The sequence below is a fragment of the Ambystoma mexicanum genome, chromosome 2p, assembly GCF_040938575.1.
Source record: "Ambystoma mexicanum isolate Mex_15411 chromosome 2p, UKY_AmexF1_1, whole genome shotgun sequence".
NCBI lineage: Eukaryota > Metazoa > Chordata > Amphibia > Caudata > Ambystomatidae > Ambystoma > Ambystoma mexicanum.
Window position 1 is genome coordinate 557,460,569 of NC_090923.1, and position 19,883 is coordinate 557,480,451.

The 19,883-nt window shown below is 44.9% G+C and overlaps 1 protein-coding gene across 2 annotated transcripts in view; it reads right to left on the reverse strand.

Annotated features, from left to right (window-relative positions):
* Window positions 1-19,030, reverse strand: part of LOC138566555 (protein mono-ADP-ribosyltransferase PARP3-like) — a 238,599-nt gene extending 219,569 nt beyond the window's left edge. The window contains exons 1-2 of one of the 2 annotated variants that reach the window (XM_069644028.1): window positions 18,899-19,030; window positions 12,561-12,761 (exon numbers count right to left, since the gene is read on the reverse strand). In XM_069644028.1, the coding sequence (XP_069500129.1) occupies window positions 12,561-12,734 (174 nt within the window). In that variant the 5' untranslated portion in view covers window positions 12,735-12,761; window positions 18,899-19,030. The remainder of the gene's footprint in view (window positions 1-12,560; window positions 12,762-18,898) is intronic. The other variant, XM_069644029.1, reaches the window with a different exon arrangement.
* Between the last annotated feature and the right edge of the window lie 853 nt (window positions 19,031-19,883).

Here is a 19,883-nt window from a genome sequence, read left to right on the forward strand (position 1 = left end):
CTACCGATCGGGTCCGGGATGTTGACATTTAGATTAGGGAAAAAGAAGGGAGGAAAAAATCCATTGTCTAAAACTCACATTTAAACTTTGCAGATGTTTCCACTCAGAAAGTCCCAACATGGTAACTTTTGGCAATTTACGAATACGCATCATATATATATATATATATATATATATATATATATATATATATATATATATTTTCGGCTACTCATGATGGACCTAGAGAAATGACTTTGGTTTCGGCAGGACATTCCTGGGCTGTGCTATGATTTTTCACCCTTCATTCAAAAACCAACATAGTTGGGAATATGAAACTCCATAATCCAAACACTAATTTACCATGCTATTTGCCCCCCAATTTCCCGATTTCTAACATTTATGGGGAGGCTAAATATCATGTCCCATGCATTGTATGTATATGAAATTCACATGAACACGACAGGCTCGTCCTGAGCTTTAATATGATATATGTCTTGACTCTATGCCTTCGTACGTTCACCTATTATTAAGGAAAAATAATGCATCCAATGTTAATCAATGATCCTATAGTTAACATAGGAAATATTTGGTTAAGTTTCTATTCAGCTCGGAGAGCTGATTTCTATGATGTCACATGGTGTAGAGCATCTGCTATGGGTCGACAGTGATGTTTACCCAGTCTCCAATTTAAGTCCATTAGCAGCCCTGGGCTTGAAGCTAATGGTCAGATTATGACTGCATAACCAGCTTGGATACAGGGACGAGATCCTCAAAGGTCAGGCCTGCATTTGTTATCTGAAGTCCACCACAAATCTGATCTAAACGTGTATTTTTCTTTGCATTTTCTACGGAGCCATGTCCCATCCCTGATACGCTTCCGCCGAGGTCTCACAGACCAAAGGCCAGAGATGCAGATAAGGAGTCCAGCAACATTTCAATGGGTAAAGTTGATAAATCTGCCCAGAGACGCACATGTCACTGTCCTGAGCTGAAAGAAATATACATGTACAATTTGAAAGAAATAGCCATTTAAATTGGTAGCATGTATTCCTCATGTGAAACCTTTCATATATTTCAGTGTGTGATATCTCACCCACAATTGTAACATTTGATCCTTAATAGGACAGTTGAGAATACAGGACTTTTTATCCCGAGTTATTCACAACATGCATCTCCATCTCCATTTAACAGGGAAAGAGTGTGATTATAATTATTGTTGTGGGGGTGGACCTTTAATCACCTTAACCCAAAATAGGCCCACCACTTAAGAAGTGAGTACACAGTTGTACATAAGGCAAGTTTATTGTACAAAGCTCCGGGGAGCGGTTAGATGGTGTTGCAGGACCAAACTAACCCCAAGTCTTAGCAATATAACATCAGTTGCCAGTTTATATACTTTTTGCAACAAATTTAAAACACTCCTAGATACTTTGATTAACACCCAAATATAATTGGACAAAACTTCTTCAAAGGAATCACATCTTTCCCCAATTCTTCCATTTTCATTGGTCAGGCTTATCTTTGTTATTATCTTCAGATCATATTCAAAACACAACTTGTCTTGGGATTTTTTGACGTCAGTACATGGTTAAACATGTGTATTGAAAATATAATTCATTGCTAGCAATAACTTGCCTAGGACCTCTAACTTTAAGTATGATTTCACTTCATTTGTGATGCTCTCTCATTTCCCAGGTCACTGCTCCCTTGAAATGTTCCAAACTCCAAGGTTCCCATTCTATTGCACGATTGAAAACTCCTAAATAGCTTTAGGCACTTAGCTTACCCCGTATTTTACTACTGACCAGAATAAATAATACTCTTTTGGTCACGCTCTTAAACAGCAGGAGATTATATCTAAGAGGGTTTGGGAATGTTTGACCTTTTGCAAATTGCCCTCTGCAATATGACCTAAATACATTTGACCTTTTGACCAAATTGACCTCCATTGGTAAGGAAGCGGGGACACCCATGCAACCCCGTTTTGACCTACTTACATGAACATGAGGAGCGGGGGATACCCCTGCACCTCATGTTCAGGTAAGTAGGTATTAACCTATTTGACCCAATACAAAAAGGTCAATTTAGACCGGATGCAAAAAAAGGGCAATTTGTACCACTCAGAAAAGATCAATTTGGTCAAATGTTCAAATGTTTTAGGTCAAATAGGCTAACAGCTCTATGAGACCATAAAACCCAAGGCTTTTTCTGTAGCTGCTGACCGCAAAAGGTTGAGATTACTTATGTAGCTGCCTTATACCCTCTGAAAAACCTTGTTTAGAAGTCAAAGTACATTTTGTAAGAAAGCCCCAACCACTGAATTCTGATTCATTGTGAATAGCCACTTATATTGAGATTCATGTATTTAGAATAATGTACATACATGTTTTTACATTTGGTGGACTTAATACTGTGTGCGTGCAAGCTAATATGTATCAGTTCTGAACAAAAGTAGCTCAGTTTGCCGTGCCGCCAGTGATGAATATGGCACATACAACATGAATCCCTCGTAATGATGGGTACCCTCCTCGACCACCCCAACATTTTTTTAAAGTGGGAGTTTCCTATTTCAAATAATGTCAGTTTCTGTGTATTTAGGTTTTTAGTCAATTTAAACAAAGACTGTTACTTGGCTTTGCTTCCCCCATACAATACACAGTTGGCACGCAATTTCCAGATGCACTGCCTTGTAGTGTGTGGGATTTCCCATGCACAATTTTGCTGTTTGGTCTCTCATTTCACATGTTGCTTTTCCATCTACACCATCCTCATGTGCTTTGGAGAAATATATGTCTTTGAACCTGTTAGGCATGTTCTGCAGTATGAGAGTTTTAAGTCAAGATTTCTATTCAATTCACCAGTGTGCCTTTCCATTGCCACCAATGAATATCGCATTTGAGGCCCAGCTTGAATATTTTTGTTCACATCATCTTGGGGCTGAATTTAAACCACACATGTAGCTGGCAGAGAGGCTGTTCTTGCTCCACCAACAGATCACCCCCAATAGCCCTGGGGATGGTAAGGGAGCAGAGCTTGCCTGTGCCTTCGTACACATTGCTTCACCTCACAACTGGCAAGGACTACCCTCCAAGCTGTGTCCAGACAAATTCTTCTGGAAGTCCAACAATGAATCAAAGAAGGAGCAGGAGATCCCCTCTTTTGTAAGCAAATCTCCACAGGTGATTGGACAAAAGCAATCCTGCTTCAAGGGGTCCAATCCCTATCATTGTAATAAGTGGACTTTGTCTGCTTCAATCATACCCCAAGTGCATTATGCCAAAGGAAGTCCCCAACAGTGTGGACCTCCCTCTGGCTAGTATGAGGAGTCAGAGAATAATACAACTTTGTGTCTGACTCTCTTTTCTAAGTCAGACATTTTATTAAACAGAAATGGGTTGGAAATACACCTCTCTAGCCCTATTGTAAAGAAGATTCTCCCTACCTGAAAACTAGAATTAAGGATCTGTTTGTGTCAAGTAGTCAGTAACTTAAAAGCTGTCCTTGTGTCCAAAACAGTCTAAGATGGCCCTCACACTAGAAACAAAACAAAAAAGGGTGCATGGAGATGTCTTTAACTGGATATTAGGAAAAACTGTTCACAACAAAAAATATAAGGATAGCTCTAACAAAAGGGGTCACCAAAGGAAGACCTTTGGATACAGAGGGTGGTTTCCCATCCCCTGGACCATCATATAGAATGGCAAAACATGTCTCTTTATCCGATAATTCCTTTGTGTCAAACGTGGCTCATTGGCCAACAGTTTCTCTGTATCAAAGTGTCTTTTTATCCAACAGTTCCTTCGTATCCTAGTACGGGATTAACAAAGTTCTTGCAGGGACGTCATTTCATCAAAATGCCAGGGGTAGCGGAAGTGACATCACACAACCCTTGACCCCCTGATGACATCACAGGAAGTGATGTCATTTGACCCCACCCCAAAGTGATATCGCGGGAAGCGATGGAACAAGAACTTTCACCCATTGACAAAACAGGAAGTGGCATCACACAGCATTGTACACTACGAAAAATATGGTTACAATATCACTATAATGTGATGTACATTTCATACCTGAATGGATCGCCATATGTATCGTTGAGATCAATGTGTATAGGCCCATATTACCAAATTACTGTGATTGCAAGCAGACGTCCATGACCAAATGATAATGATGTGTTATTATATAGCACTTAAGCTTAAGCGCTTTACATAGAAGAAATATACACCCAATATCACCCAACCTGTGTTGGTACCCATTTATCGACCTCAGAAGGATGAAAGGCTGAGTTGAGGTGTTTGAGAACAGACTAAATTAGTGACTCACCCCCTGAAGTGTGCCTGAAATAAACCTTTAATGAGTCTAGCAATTATTGTATAGAATTCCAGAAAGACACATTTTTTGGCATTTCTATTCTTTCTTATTTAGGTTCAGTGCTGAAAGTGTTAAAACTTGTGGCCCTCATGCTCTTATTTTTCTTCTTTTTTTTTTTTAAAGGTGCCTCAACAAGAAAGCTAGCCACTCCAGAATTAAAGAGCCACATGGTGCTGGCCACAGCCCAGGAGCTTGCATTACAAAAAAGAAAAAAAAAAAACTTTTTTTTTTTTTTTTTTTAAGAGGTCGCAAGGGAGACCTCAGAGGTCGCAATTACGCCCTCTGGCGATCCCCAAATGACGTCCCTGAGTTCTTGTTCAAACAACAAATCCCATAACAGTCTTTCTTTAGTTTCAAACAATGAATTCCAAAACAGTCTTTCTTTAGCTTTTCTTGCTAAACTTGCGGATTGCCTGGTATACTCTTCTGCCAGGAATCCTTCTATGGGTTCTTCAGATCCCCTTGCATACTCCCCTGCCAGGTATCTTCCTACAATGTTAAGTTCTTTATACAACTTCGGGTGTCTGGTGTACTCCCCTGCCAGGGCTTCTTATTCGTTTCACTGTTCCTATCACTGTACCACAGTAGCATATAACCTGATGATATGATATGGCATTTATAATGATATATGATATGATATGGCATTTATAACGCGCCTATGCACAAGTGTTTCAAGGCGCGGCGAGGCAAGGGGGGGGGCAAAGGGAGGAAAGACAACGATCCTACTAGGTCAGGTGTCATTCAGATCGCGCAAGTGCATGGGAAGGGGGGAAAGGAAAAGTGCGAGGGGAGAAGGGAGAGGGGAAAGTGCAGTACATGGGAAGTGGAATAAATAAGATAAATAAAACACATAAAACAAGCAAGTGCAAGGAAGTGCAGACACAGTTCTGGAAAGGGGACTGAAGGGATACAAAAAACGGTCCCCAAGTGCAGAGGTTGCCAGGGAGGCAGTGCAGGTGGGCAGTTGACAGGGCCTGGGCCAGAGGTCAGAAAGGGTGGCCAGGTAACCAGTGCAATTTCAGTCAGGAATTCAGCAAGGGAGGGGAGGAGAGAAAGCAGAAGCAAAGAGGAAGGTTATGAGCTGTTTCCGGAACCGGAGGTGGTTCTCCTCGAGTTTCAGGGAGGCAGGAAGGCTGTTCCAGAGAGAGGCCCCTGTCTAAGAGAGTGATCTGCCACCAACTCGTTGCTTGGAGAAGCGACTGACCCTGAGGGAGTTGGAGGCAGATGAGCGAAGAGCTCTAGAAGGAGGATATTTAGGAAGACAGAGTTGAAGGCATTGCGGCCCTAGACCCCAGAAGGCCTGGTGTACAATGCAGATGGTTTTTAATTTAATCCTTGCAGCCACTGGGAGCCAGTGCAGAGATTTCAGCCCCGGAGAGATACGATCCCTGGGCTTGAGGCCAAGGACAAGTCTTGCAGTCCTGTTCTGGATAAGTTGCAGAGGGCGGAGAGTGGAGGCAGGAAGATTTAGATAGAGGCTGTTACAGTAGTCCAGCTTGGAGAGAACCAGGGCTCTGGAGACAGTGAGCTTCTGGGGGAAGGATAGGAAAGGAGGAATACCTCTAAGGAGGTGCAGCTGGTAGTGTGACCTCTTAGAGATGTCAGAGATGTGTGGGGAGAAGGAGAGTGCAGAGTCGAAGATGACCCCGAGGTTTTTTGCCTTGCAGGTGGGAGAGGGAGGAGGGCCAAGAGAGGCTGGCCAGAGAGCTGCAGGGAAGGAGGGGGTGGGTGTGCCGATGAGTAGAATCTCAGTCTTACTGGCATTAAGGCAGAGGTCGTTGGTGGCACACCAATCCTGGATGGCAGACAGACAGTCAGAGCTGAGCGAAGGAGCGGAGGAGGCCGAGGGTAGCCTGAAAATGAGCTGGGTATCATCTGCCTAGCACTGAAAGTTGGGACAGAGAGCGGTGATGCGGTGGGCAAGAAGTGCCATGTATTGGTTCAACAGCCAGGGAGAGAGGTTAGATCCCTGGGGGACACCACAGGTAGAGAAAAAGATGTCGGAGAGGAAGGACCAAGGTTGGACCTGGGAGGGTCGGTCGGAGAGGGAAGAAGTCAGCAACGCCAGAGCCTGAGCAGTGATACCCAGGTTGTCATAGAGACGGTTCAGCAGGATGGCATGGTTGTGTAACGCTCAGCTGGTATCCATGGGGACGTCACTCAGCCTGTTCTGACCTCTTACGACCTCAAACCCTTCCCTGGAGTCTACTCGACTGAAGACTGGGCCTTGTTATCTTGGAAAGTGTGCTCTCCGTCCAGGGGCGCGTTGATTGATGCGGGCTCGTTGCTGCCTAGTTACTTCACTGGCAGGAGTCTGACAGGTAAGTATAATGAGTCTTTTGAACAGTTCTCTAACTTCGTTCTTTTCCTTCCTTAGATGATGGCCGACGTCCGGGGATGGCGACGTACTGCTGAGATGAGTAGCGCTGAAGATGAGTGAGAGCGCGATGCGTGATGCAACCCTTTCGTATTTGTATTGAACTGAGTTCTTTTTCTGTGTCTTTTAGGTGCTGCGACGTTTTGAGCGTAGCTGCTGGTTATGTAGAAGAAATGCGGTGAGTAAGCACGGCATGCGGCGCCTCTAGATGTTTCCACGCTAACCTGGAATGTCTTTTCCCTCTTGCAGATGGATGAGAAGTTCTGGAGACAGAGTTCCCCCAGAGCGGCTGGGATTCAGGTAAGCGTTGAAGCTCGTACAGTCTTCAAAAATAAGCAAAGATTTGCTGAATGCTTACTAATGCCTTTTTTCTGTTCTTTTCCCTTTTCCTTAGGAAGCGGCATGCAGGGATGCGAATGACACAGCCGAAGATGCCTGCAGAACAGAAGAAGCAATGAATGATGGGCAGAAGCGCTGCAAGGTAAGGCTGTTCCTAACGGTGTTCTTGTTCTTGCAGGAGCTGAGCGCAGAAGAAAGATGCAGGCCTACTGGAGACCGATCCGAACACGGCGAGTGTCACGCTGCAGGTGCAGAAAACACAAAGCATGTTTCTCAGCCTGGGCATGGCTTAAATAGTCTCTGGGTATCCCAGGTGTCTCTGGGCTGAGCCACACCCAGAAGACTAGACCGCACATGCAGTTCTGGGAACCGAAATATGTGGGGGCATCCATCTTGTCCCCATCAATGCACTACAAGTCCAATCCCCAATGTTATCCTATGGGAGTGAGTGAGTCTGGTGAACAAGCGCCAAGTCTGACTCCAAGTGGGTCTTTGGAGGGATGGCGAGGCCCTTGAGGGCCATGTAGGTGATCGTGGCCTGGCTCCGGCCTGACATCTTGGAGGGCTGGGGACATGAGGAGCAGGAATCATGACAGGTTGACAGTGTCAAAGGCAGAAGAGAGATCAAGCAGGATAAGAACGCAAGGGGTGTTAGAGTCGAGGTTGGATAGCAGGTCCTCACGGATGTTCAGGAGAGCAGTTTCCGTGCTTCTGGCAGCTCTGAAGCCAGACTGATGGTCATGAAGACAACCAACAGATTCAGTGTGGAGATTGAGTGGGGAGATGGCCAGTTTCTCCAGGAGCTTGCCCAGGAAGGGAGTTATGGAGATTGGGCGATAGTTAGCCGGGTAGGAGGGGCCGGCAGAGGGTTTCTTAAGAAGAGGGTGCACAAGGGAGTGCTTCAGGGGGGAAGGGAAGACTCCAAAGGTGAAGGAGTGATTGCAGAAATCCGCCAGGGCAGGAGCCAGGGAGTTGATGTGATCCTTGATAGTTTTGGAGGAACAAAGGTGAACCTGTTTCGACGAGACTTTCATAGATCGGACTTGTCTAGAAACCTCGTCTGGAGAGAAAAGGGGAAAAGGTAGAGAAGGATGGAGGAGGGGTGGCAGCAGAAGGGCCAGAGGAAGAGCAGGGAATAGCGGGAGGGGGATGAGAGGAGGAGAGTGAGGACAGGATGTCCTGAGTTTTAGAAATGAAGTGAGAGGCCAATGCTGTGCAGAGGGCCTGGGAGGGACAGGAGAGGTAGAGACTGCGGCAGGATTGGCCAGTTCCTTGCATATTTTAAAGAGTTCAGCCGAGTTGTTAGATGCCGCAGAGACGCGGGCTTGGATAGGAGCTCTCTTCCTGGAGAGCCGGTATTGCCTTTGCGGCAGGCCAGTTTGTCAGAGGATGAACTTGAAGCATGCCATTTCCTCTCGGCAACCCTGAACTTGTGTTTTAGGCTGACGAGGTCTGAGTCACACCAGGAGTTGCACTTGGCTTTGGGCTTCAGGCGGATTCTCATGACAGGGGCAAGGATGTCAAGAGTATCAGGTATAGCAGAGTGGAGAGTGGAGAGGGCTGTGTCAGGGTGAGAGTCAGCCAGGGGGGGGGGGGGGGAGGAGAAGGTGAGAAGGTGGCAGCGAAAGCCTCAACTGGCACGCGCGTCATGGGTCAGGTGACCGAGAAGGTGGGTGGCAGTGACGGAGGTGGCTTGGCCTGCGGGGTAGGGAGGGTGAGGTGGCAGGATAGGAGAAAGTGGTCACTCCAGGATAGAGGAGCGGAGAGAGGGATAGAGAGGGGAAGATCTGAAGAGATCAGAACATCGAGTGTGCGTCCTGCAGAGTGAGTCGGGCCAGAGGGGAGAAGTGAGTGAGAGAGAGTCGCAGAGGTCGCAAAAGAGTTCAGAGGGGGGGACCGGAGGCATTCAGGTGGATGTTGAAGTCCCCGAGAAGGAGGAGTTGAGTGGTTGAGGCCAGGAGTGAGGAGGAGAGGTCCGCCCACTCAGAGAGGAAGGAACCAGACCAGGTGACCGATAGATAGTGCTTGTTACTTTTGCCTTTAAACAAACTGTGTGCCTTTCTGTCATTTGCAACTTTGTACAGTTCAAACATCCGCTGGTGTACACGTTGTAATGACCCGGTGTCCTCTGCTGCTCTAGGCAGACTCACTGGTCTTCTCCGTACTGGCTCACGGTTTCACAGTGTTGTCCCTTCCTCGTCGGGACTGTGCAGATGCTCTGTCAGCATTCGACACAGCTCTGCGAGCAACCACCAGCTTCCCTGGACTGGACAGTGCTGGTTGCTTGGGCAGGTGTGTCCCCTGGAGTTTCTGCACGGCCTCCAGCTTCGCCACAGCTTTCCTTCCTCTGCGCTTTGCTCTCCATCCCGCCACACCAGTCTGAATACCTTGCAGTTAGGAGCCCCAGCACGGGATTCCTCGTCCCCTCCTGCACACCCTACACTTGTACTGCCTCTGCCATTTTTAAAAGTCCCGCTCGATTTAGATCCAACAAAACTAGCATGTACATTAGATTTCAGGCTTCTCTTGGTTTGCACAAACTCCTTCCTCCTCTTCCCCGTCTCAGTACCTGAGGATTTATGGAAGTTGAAGTCCAAAGATGTTACTGAATTTCTTGGAAGTGGTTGTTCAAATGTCTCACATAAAGACACATCAAAAACAGCAGAGGTTATGTAGGATTTGTGAGTGTTTGTCTTATAGATGGAGCTTGACTAGAGTAATATAGAGGAAAGATTTTCTGACTTTTACCATAGGGTGAAACTGTTAGGTGTCAGTAAGTCGTAAAGATTTCTGGCATTATGGAGTCTTCCTCAGAGGAAAGGGGGAAATACAGTGTCTCATCCGATGTAGTCAACACCTCCCCCGATAGCCGTCTCCTACCCTGTGATCCTCCCCCATACAACCGCCCCCAAGGTCAGGATCAGGTAGAGGGGCTGCTGTCCCCTGGCCACAGGGGAGGAGGTCACTGCAGGGATGTCAGCGATGACTGTCAGATTCATCACACTATACAAACTATGCCCTCTTCTAAGGCCCATTTTCCTTCACTGTTTCTTTTATTGTTGATAGTGCAGTTATAAAACAGTGTAGGGGGATAAAATGGAGAAAGGTCAGGTACCGAATTGGGTGTGGAGAGAAAGTGAGGATGAGGACCAGGTCAATTGGGCGGGGGAGGGGCAAGGCAGAGTGGAACATAGTTCTGCTTCTTTTTTTTTTTTAATGCTTCGATACCTGGTCCTATGGTCTTTATCAAGAATACCTCCAAACAAAATCTATTTTAAAAAATCTCTGCCCTTGCGGCACTAATGAAGCAAAAGCCACCTGCTGGTAGCTTTTATTACAGCGGCAGCTTTTGCTTAATTAGTGAGATGGGGAGAGCAGAATTCAGGCAGGAAGGCTGCTGTCGGTAAGTGTTTTTTTTTTAAACTTTTGATATGCAAACCACAGCATTTAGAAATACAACGCGGTCGTATTTATAAATGCCATGGTTTTCTTTTTAGTTTCCTGAGCTGCCGCTGAAATAAAAGCTACAAACAGGTGGCTTTTGCTTTATTAGTGCTGTAAGGGCAGAGATTAACTCAAGCACAGGAGGCTCGTCCATTTCACAAAATGGACGCCTCCTAGTGCTTGATTTTAAAGGGTTTAAAAATTATTTCTGTAAAATTTTACAAATGAACTTTCATTAAAAACATGTTTATTATACATTTTTTGTTGCCCATCTTTTAAGAACATTACATTTTTGAACACACTACTTGATGAATGGTGATCCAAAAAGGAGGTGTTTTAAGTTGATAACGATGAAATACAATTAAGTTGTTTCATAGGTGGTGGAATGTTAACCAAATAATGGTATTGGAGGCTGCATGTAGGCGATGGCCCTCCTTTGTATAGACAGTGTATCCTAATATATGTGGAGTCCAAAGTCATTTCATCAGATGGCGGCATTCCGTATGGCATTGGATACAGTAGCTATACAGCCTCCAATACCATTACTTGGTTACCATTCCACCACTTATGAGACCAACCACTTGTATTTCATGGTCATCAAATTAAAAGATCTATTTTGGGTCTTTGCTGTATATTCATCAAGTGCTCAGATGAGCAATTGTGAACCCATATCTGAAATAAACGAAAATGAGTGGATGCTCAATATAGCACTTGGCAATCTCGTATGAAGAATCACAAAATAGGCAAGCAAACAACTATATGGGATGATCCATTGAACAGTAAAGATGAATACGTTATTGAAAATGTAATAAAGCAATGAGAAATTATGATAAACAGCTTGTTGAACCAACACACACAGCTAGTTCAAACAAACAGAACAGGGGGAGAGAGAGAGAGAGATAGATAGTGTGTGAGTGTGAGTGCGAGTGCGAGTTCCATTAATTGAAATCATATACACACGTCGCTCCTAAAAATATAATTTAGCAACTAAACCCAATGCCTTACGAGGCACTCCCCTACAGGAAATAAAATGAATGTGGCCATAGGATGATGCCTTTTGTAAATGTTGCCCTTTCGTTGGCACTGAAAGTGCTGCCAATAAGCCATTTATCATGGGCAGAGACGTTAGAAGAGACACAAGAAGGGACACAGCCTGCGGGTGTTGTTTGGTTATTTGCCGATATCTATGCAGTCACTAGCTGCCGCACCCGATCCATAGTACACCCTCCTGGGATCTCGAGTCTAGCAATGCACTTTCTGAATAGCCTTCTAAAGAGAATAGCTTAATTTCATCTTTAAACCATCTAAACCAGCTTCCGGTGTGATAAAACGCTCTTAATCAAATGTGCCTTCAACCACTTGATTTATAAGCAGTATGTGTGCCCTTTCATCGGTTCCTTGCACTGATGCACTGAATTCCTGTTAAAAACAAACACTGGCAAGATCAACAGTTTTGGCTCCTGTATAAGCACTAGATAGGCATTAGCCAGACACTGCCATAATATGCCCAGTCGGCCCGGTAGTGCCATTATGCCAGTGCCCAAACAATGCAGATCCCATGCCTACAAAAAAGGCAAAACTATTGACTTTGTTAATTCTCCTTCACTATCCATTGCATTTAAAACTCCCTTCCATCGCCACACTCTGCCATCAGTGTCTCCGAAGGGTTATTCCCTAAGAAGATTGTTTGTAGTATGCATGTAATGAGCAACCAACCAGCCATCACATGCTCTCAGTCCCTCTCTCCTGCACATTTCAGGAAGGAGGTCCTCCGGATATTCTTAGCCCGAGTTACTTTCTTAGGACAGTGGAGGCTCACGCAGTCTCTCTACAAATGACTTGGCTGTTTAACACTTCATGGAGTTTAGCTCCATCTGTGTGTTTTTGTCCTTGCTCCATTTCTATGAGATTGGAGTCTCCCACTCAGTCCTTCTCTCTAGATATTCTTTAGCTCTCTTAATAATCTTGAAAGTGGCCTCTTTCTTCTCTGCCTAATTTGACTGAATAGTGAGGAGTGCCCCAAGATGCCCTGCTGGATACCGCTTACCTCTCCATTACCGACGGGACATGCAGAGTCCACCTTGGCCTTCACAGACTTCTTAGGGGCCGATTTTAGTGCTTCCAGGGCAGAGCGGAAGTTGTCAGGCTCCTCCTCCTTTTTCACCTTCTTCCCCTTGTCTGCTACTTGGGTTTTAGCTGCCGACTTACGCTTTGGAGCCATCTTCCTGGATTCGAGTAGGGATTAGACCTGCCATAGGAAAAATGTTATTTTAGGGCAAGCAGTAAAAGGGATATCAAGGAGTTGAACATATGCGGCAAAACGGAAGACAGCGCTTAAGACCTTACTTTGACAGATCCACTGTTGTCTGGAACATGCGGTAGAAGCGTTCGAGCTAACTTGCAAACTTAGAATGACACTCTCAGTTATTAGTATGCATATAGCTTTCCATGTTGCCATTGGCAGCAGCTGCATATGTTGCCTAGGAGACAGTCAAATATTTTTGCTTTCCCTGTGACAACGTTTTGCTGCTACACAGCATTTGATGGCAGATAAAGTTCATCTGACCTTTCCAGCTAACGAGAGCCAAGATGGTCCCCAACTTTGCTTACTCAGGGCTACTCATTTTTTTTAGCATTTATATTTTTTAACTGGGCACATGTTTGAACTCATTCACTCGCAATTATATAAACATATATGTTTTAATATTGCTCATGATCGCCACACAACAGTCTCATATGGACACTGCTGGCCTACTATGACATGTGCTATACAGACGCACAGTTGGGAATCGCCTGCCCTAGCGCTTCATCTCGATATAGCGCCCATTTGAAAAAAAAGAATCAAAGTCTACACGGATCCGATACACCACCGTCCTCGTACCCCCTTTAAAAGTTATTGCATAATTATGTATCCTAATCTCAGGGTTCGCTTCAAATATTACGATTTATCTATCACAAAATCAACCGCAGTTCTCTGCATCCACTAAAAGTGGTTTACAGAGTCAGTGCTGAATACGCCTGATAAGTTGCGGCTCCCAATTATAAAATTATGCAATACAATGTTGAAAAAGGCATGGCATCGCCTACATAGCAGCAGATCTGCATTGCAAAGACATTACAATGAGGCGCTTCATCTTTTTTGACAATTTGATAACTAAACTCTATTATGTGTCAGCCTCCCCATTACGAAGCTCATTTGGAGGCTTTTAATATCTAGAAGGCCTACTCCAGAGGCCCAAACAAACTTTAATTATATGTGACTTTTGTAGGCAAAAAAATCCTAATCTGCCGGCAAGGTTGTGGTAATAATCCAAGCTGATCTCAATGGCAGGAGCCATTATGCAGACGGACCTCGCCACTCAGCAGAGCACTCACTGTATTGGGTTTTGTCAGTGTGCCTAGAGGTTTCCCACCTAACAATGCAAACTCTTTTCAGTGAGAAGGTAAACACCATTTGAAAACCGATTTCCAAACCAAAAACCTGTTCCACTATCAGTAACTTTCCGAGTAACTGAATCTCTGCTCATGATGAACGAATACGATGATATGGTGACAATGCAAGACGATTCTTGGTCCAGCAGAATCACCACTTTAACCAGACCCAGCAAAATAACTGGCATTGACTAAGAGGTACTGGTACCCGTGTTTATTACCTTATTCAATGGGTCATTGGAAGAAGGTGAAATCACTCCCATCTAAAGAACACAGTTTATTAAGAGAAACTATTCTGGGTCGTATAAAGATAGCAATCGCATCCCAATCTCTAACCTCCCTTCCCAATCAACCTGTGTAAAACATATACAAAAATGTCAGCTACTAGAGAAGCCCCCATCTTGCTTTAGACCAGCCCTGGGCATTGGTCAACCCTATGTGAACAGCTGTTCAAGGCAACGAATCAGGTTCACAAAGCAGTTTCGATTCTGCGTCTCCAGGTGAGGACAAAAGAAGATGGAGGATTGGATGGAGTTTGTGCCAGGGGCTGGGGGGGGGGGAAACACTCTGTACAAACAAGCCTTACAAGCGATTGTACTAACCTAACAGATGGACTAGCATGTTAAAATAACACATTATTGGGCATGCCCCATTCATAATAACAATACAATGTAATTTCACCAACGAAATATCCCGGTTGATAGTTTCTAGATAAAGCTTTGGATAATGGTAAATGAACCAATGACAGATCCCATCTACAGCTGTAGACGCAATCTGGTTGAGCAAGCCCTGCTTTGAATAACATTTTATGGAAAAACTGTACACAACATATTGCTTCTTATATCAACTCACCAACTCCAGTAGGCTTACAAGAAGAGAGATTGGAGTGATTTTTGGAATAGCCCCTTGCAATTATTGCAGCCGTTCACTGGTTGGTATCACAGGGTAAGAATTTAAATAAAGTGCATTAATCATTCATAGATGAAGGCTAGCACCATTTATCTGCAAAGAGTTCCCAGGATTAAAATCGCTTGCTGGATCCAACAGTTTCAATACAGAAATTAGGACAGGAAACCCTAGACTTGGGAGAACTGCATCTGTAAAATGTTCTTCTGTCGCCATTTGCAATCAATTGGTGCTTAACCTTTTGGAAATGGAAGTCAAAATTCTAAGGCTTAAGTGTGGAGTTTGTTTTTTGGAGGTCAAACTACTTCTATGCTTACAATGTTGGGAGTAAACTACTTACAACACAAAAAGGGAGTCAATTTTTAGATTTATCCAAAAAAAAAAACACAACAGGAGTCCTGAGGTCTTAGGTTTTTCAGGTCTGAGAATTAATGCAGGCAAACTAGCAACTGGAATTGTTATAGTTCCAATTTCGTCACATGCAATAGCGCACAGGACAGACACTGGTATAGCCAATGAAAATAAAAATAATCATCAAAATGTTTCAAGAAGATTTTTGAGATAGACTAGGTAAGTCTTAAGGACTCTGTTTCAGGAGTACTCTTCAGCAGTCACTCTGAATCTTTTGGATGGCGTCTGTTATTGCGAGTGGAATCATTTTACTGGGGGCAGTCCTTTTATTCAAACATACATGGATACGATGCATTTAACAGAGAAGAAGGAAAGATACTGTGAGACAGGCATGGTATCAAGAGAGTCACATAAGTGTTATAGTTTCGAAACCTTTATTTACTATAATGCTAGGGTTGGTGTAATACCCAACTGGCCCGAACTCTAAAGATTGGTTCCCTCAACTGATGTTCCTAAGCGCCATGGATTTCTTAAAGTCCAAAAACAAAATCCGTCTGTGTCTAAACCTATGCTTGCCCTCACTCTCTGATAAAATGTGGTAGGAAGTCCCTTTAAAGAAAAAATTGTTGCAGAGGACGAGGTACCCGTCTTCTCCCTTGCCACCATCATATTGGGATGACAGACGAAGAGCCATGATGGGGAACCCATGCCTGAATCCTTGCAATGATTCTGTACCACGTAGAGTACATGAGGGACGATATGCACTCAAACAACCCTTCAGAGTGTACCCACAAGCTGACATAATGGAGGAAAGTTACCAAGAAGAATGTACTTTGCTGAGCTGTTGAAATGCAGCCATGAACAGAATGGATGTGCATTAAAACCAAGTCTGACGACAGTAAAAGAATGTCATAAAGAAGATATACGAACCTATGCTGAAACAATACGAAACTACTTAAGAATGACAATGGGCCTCATTCCGAGTTGGGCGGTAAGGGTTAACGGTCACCGGTAAGGAACCCGGTGCCGGTAAACCCTTACCGCCCAATTCCGAGTTCCCTTAGCCGGACCCGCAAAGGACGTGTGGTCTGACCACACGTCCAAGGGACCAGGGCGCTAATAACGGGCCCCCTATTTGCGGGCCCATAAATAGAACCTTCCCCATTCCCATTGAGCCCTATGGGGGCTCGAATGGGAATGGGGAATGGTTGGTTGAATGGGGATTTACTGGGTCGGCACGCGTAGGAATGTCCCGGTAAGTCCTCATTCAACCAGAACGGACCCGGGTTTGGAGGCAGCCATGGCACTTCCAAAATCGTAATGACCCCCAATGTAACCGAAGCACTAAGAGAACCAGGACGATACAGTAATTATGAACGCAAAGAAGAATGAAGTGACTCGCTGGTCAATAACTGTAAATACGCCAAAACGCAAGATAGAAAAATACATAGAAGCTTGCTTATGAGAGGTATATATTCAACGTTTAGGACAACCATCAGAAGAAAATGGATGACGGCTTATGTCAATCAACCCAGCTTCCTCAAAATACGAGCCCAGGATCGAAAAGATGGTGAAGTTGTTTTCCCTTGCAAAATAGAGGAGTACATTGGCTTGGAACCAAGGATGCTATTTCGAGAGGTGAAGGCAAAGCAAGAAGGGAGTCTAACGAGCAGACCATGTGCGAGGACATATTTCTCAAGATTAGGAGGAACAAGAACATTTACGGAAGCCAAATATTGGGCAATTAAAAGGGCATGAAGTTTATATGGGATAGAGTGAGCAAGTCTCTAAAAGCCAAGAGGAGAAACTGCAACCAGCATAATTGAATCAAATTGTTTTAAATGCACTGCCAACATTGACAATTTCATGGTCTTGTAAACGTAATGGAGAGCTCGCAATCAAGGGCTATTCATTAAGTTTAAAGCTAAGATAATGTTGTGCCTACACTCCCTCGAATGTCTCGACACAGTGCAGACTGGTAAGCTCAGCGTTCACACAGAAGACACTGGCATCAGGGCTACCGACGAGAGAGGGTAGAATATTATAGCTTCATAGACCTGCAGCGAGGGCCATACCAGGCATCATGGGCCCTGAAGACCGACTGTCCCCATGCATGCGGAAATTCCGCCCATACTTTCTACTCTAGATTCCTTTTCGGAGAGGTCATTATCACACGTGATGTGGACCATAAGCATATTGATTGCGTTCTTCAAATAGATTCATACTATCAGGCAGGGCATCTACCATTCAGATCTACTGTGAGCAAAATGGCTGACCATTTTGGCAATGGCAAAATAGCTAAATATATTCACTAAAAAAGAAAATGAGTTGTGCAAGGTATGGCTATAGGATAACATACATTTTATAAAATACCTTCTACAGTTTCTGAAAAAAAGTTGTTGACAGCATGCCGTGTATGCAAAACAGAACGTGCAGTGAAATTCGCCATTTATGGTAACTCTCCCATCTTCCCCTGTAATGTCTTCTGTTATGCCTGCAGGTAGGCTGACTGGCCCTACCTGAAGCAGTGATCACTAGGCATAGCTTGCGGCCACTGTGCCCCTCTACTGCGCTGAATGTTTGCCAATGGATGTTACCTAATATCGCCCTACGTGTCATCTAAAATGTAAACAAGGACTCACAATGTAGTGCTCGGTTGCCCTTTGAGGCACAGCTTGCACTTAAAAAAAGATGACTCACGATCATTTGATTTGTCTCCGAGTGCCTTCAAGGCATCTTTACAGACACATTCATTCCTTGGCCCATGTGTGCATTGTTGGGGGTGTGGTCGGTGTCCTTCCACCTCCATGCACCTGCTCCACGTACAACAGTTGCTGCCCTTTGACAACTGCATTTTCTAAAACCCGAAATGCCACATTCCCTAGATCTTAACCCGCCAAATGCGTCGACTAGAGCGGGCATATTTTGAGAAAAAAATAACTTGCCAACATTTTTTTTTCAAGATAGAGTTTGCTTAAATTTCCATGAGTTTGTTTCACAGCATAGCTCTCAACCATTTGTGTTGCAAAGGCGGGTGAGACGCCCATTGGAATGAATGGGCGTGCAGGAGGCTTGGCGGGTGAGTCAGCCCTTTACAAGGCGGTTGACACCGCCAAAAGCGTGTGAGTTGAGAGCTATGTCACAGGTGGAAGGAAGGCCTTTGAATTCCTTACAGTTGTATAAGAACTAAACTAGTTTTAAAGTAGTCCGGTCCAGGGTGAGGAGTTCACTTGAGTAAAATCTCGTGCCCAGGGTTGTGTTCCAACTAGTAATTGCACGGGGCAAGTGGCACATGCACCCATCTGCCGGAGAACAAGCGCTGCGAGTGGATCTGTACAGATGTCAGACTGCGATAGAGCACTTCCGAGTGCAAGAGTTACATCCCAGAAAGCGCAACACATAATAGAGTAAGGGGACTTCCGGTGTGGGAGAAAGTCAATGTACACAACACGGGCAACTCCCCCTTGACTGGCAGCAGCGCGGTGGCAGAGGACGCATGCCAATCTCAATCTTTCAACCACAAGCCTGTGGGTCCGGACTAGATCGCACGTTCATCAGGCGACTGCTAACACAAACGGTGCATTCTGTAATTCAGTCCCCGCAGGCCGAAGCGGCTTACATATCACTTCACTAGATCAGCATCAAAGCACAAACAAGAGGCACAAATGATGGTGACACAAGGATCGATCAACTCACCGCTCTCAACGTAGCTGTCCACTCGATTCACCAGCCCTGCCCTGGAACCACTCTGCGGCGACTGACAGGATAATCAGGGCAAGTCTGTGCAAGTCTCTGCGGTGACCACCTCTTCTCTTGCTCCGCCTCCGTCCCAGACCTGCCCGGCCTCTCATCTTCCCAGAGCCTGCCCAGTCATACGAAGCGCCGCCTTTATCTTCTCTTCTTTCTGGTAACGCGTGAGTCTACCTGCAGGCTGTATGCACTTCTTAATTTTGCTAAAAAAGACTATCGGTGTTATGTAATATTTGGTATCACGTACCGGAAAATTATCCTCTGGTCTTCGGCTGTTCTCAGACCTAGGTAGAAACAGACTGAAGCAGCTGCAATCCTTCATTTGCCAGCTGTGTGCAGGGAAACGATGCAAAATTAGCATTTTTTTTGCAATACAATATGGGCGGTTTGGTGTGCAGATAACGATTTTGACGGCTGTGTAGAAGTTTGAACATGTTATTACAATACAAAAGTGTGATTTTGAAAGTTGTGCAATAAAATAAAGACAGTTTCTGAAGCTGTGTGAGGTGTGAGGACGATTTTGCCCAGGTATGACCTTTTTTTGGAATGAAATGAACATTTGAGAAGCTGTGTTCAGGTAAACGATGCAAAATTGCTAGAGAGCATTTTTTGTGGTAAAATAAGGGCGATTTTGAAAGCTAAACACATACCTCGTATTCCCTTTAGTCCTTGTATGGGTCCTCCCACAATGCCACTATGTTACTTGTTTGGAAAGGATCAGAGCATTGTAGAGATATTGCGGGACTTGCTGTCTCGCAAGATCTCGCGAGTGCAGGCGGAAGCTGCAGCTCCCGCGCGCAAAACCCACAAGCTGGAGTAGAGGGCACGCAGCAGCATCAGCTCCTGTGTGCTCCTCTATTGACTGGCCACCATCCATCTTTCGGCCTAAAGACTTATATTGCAGAGGGCAGTTTTGCAGAGCCTGTGCCCA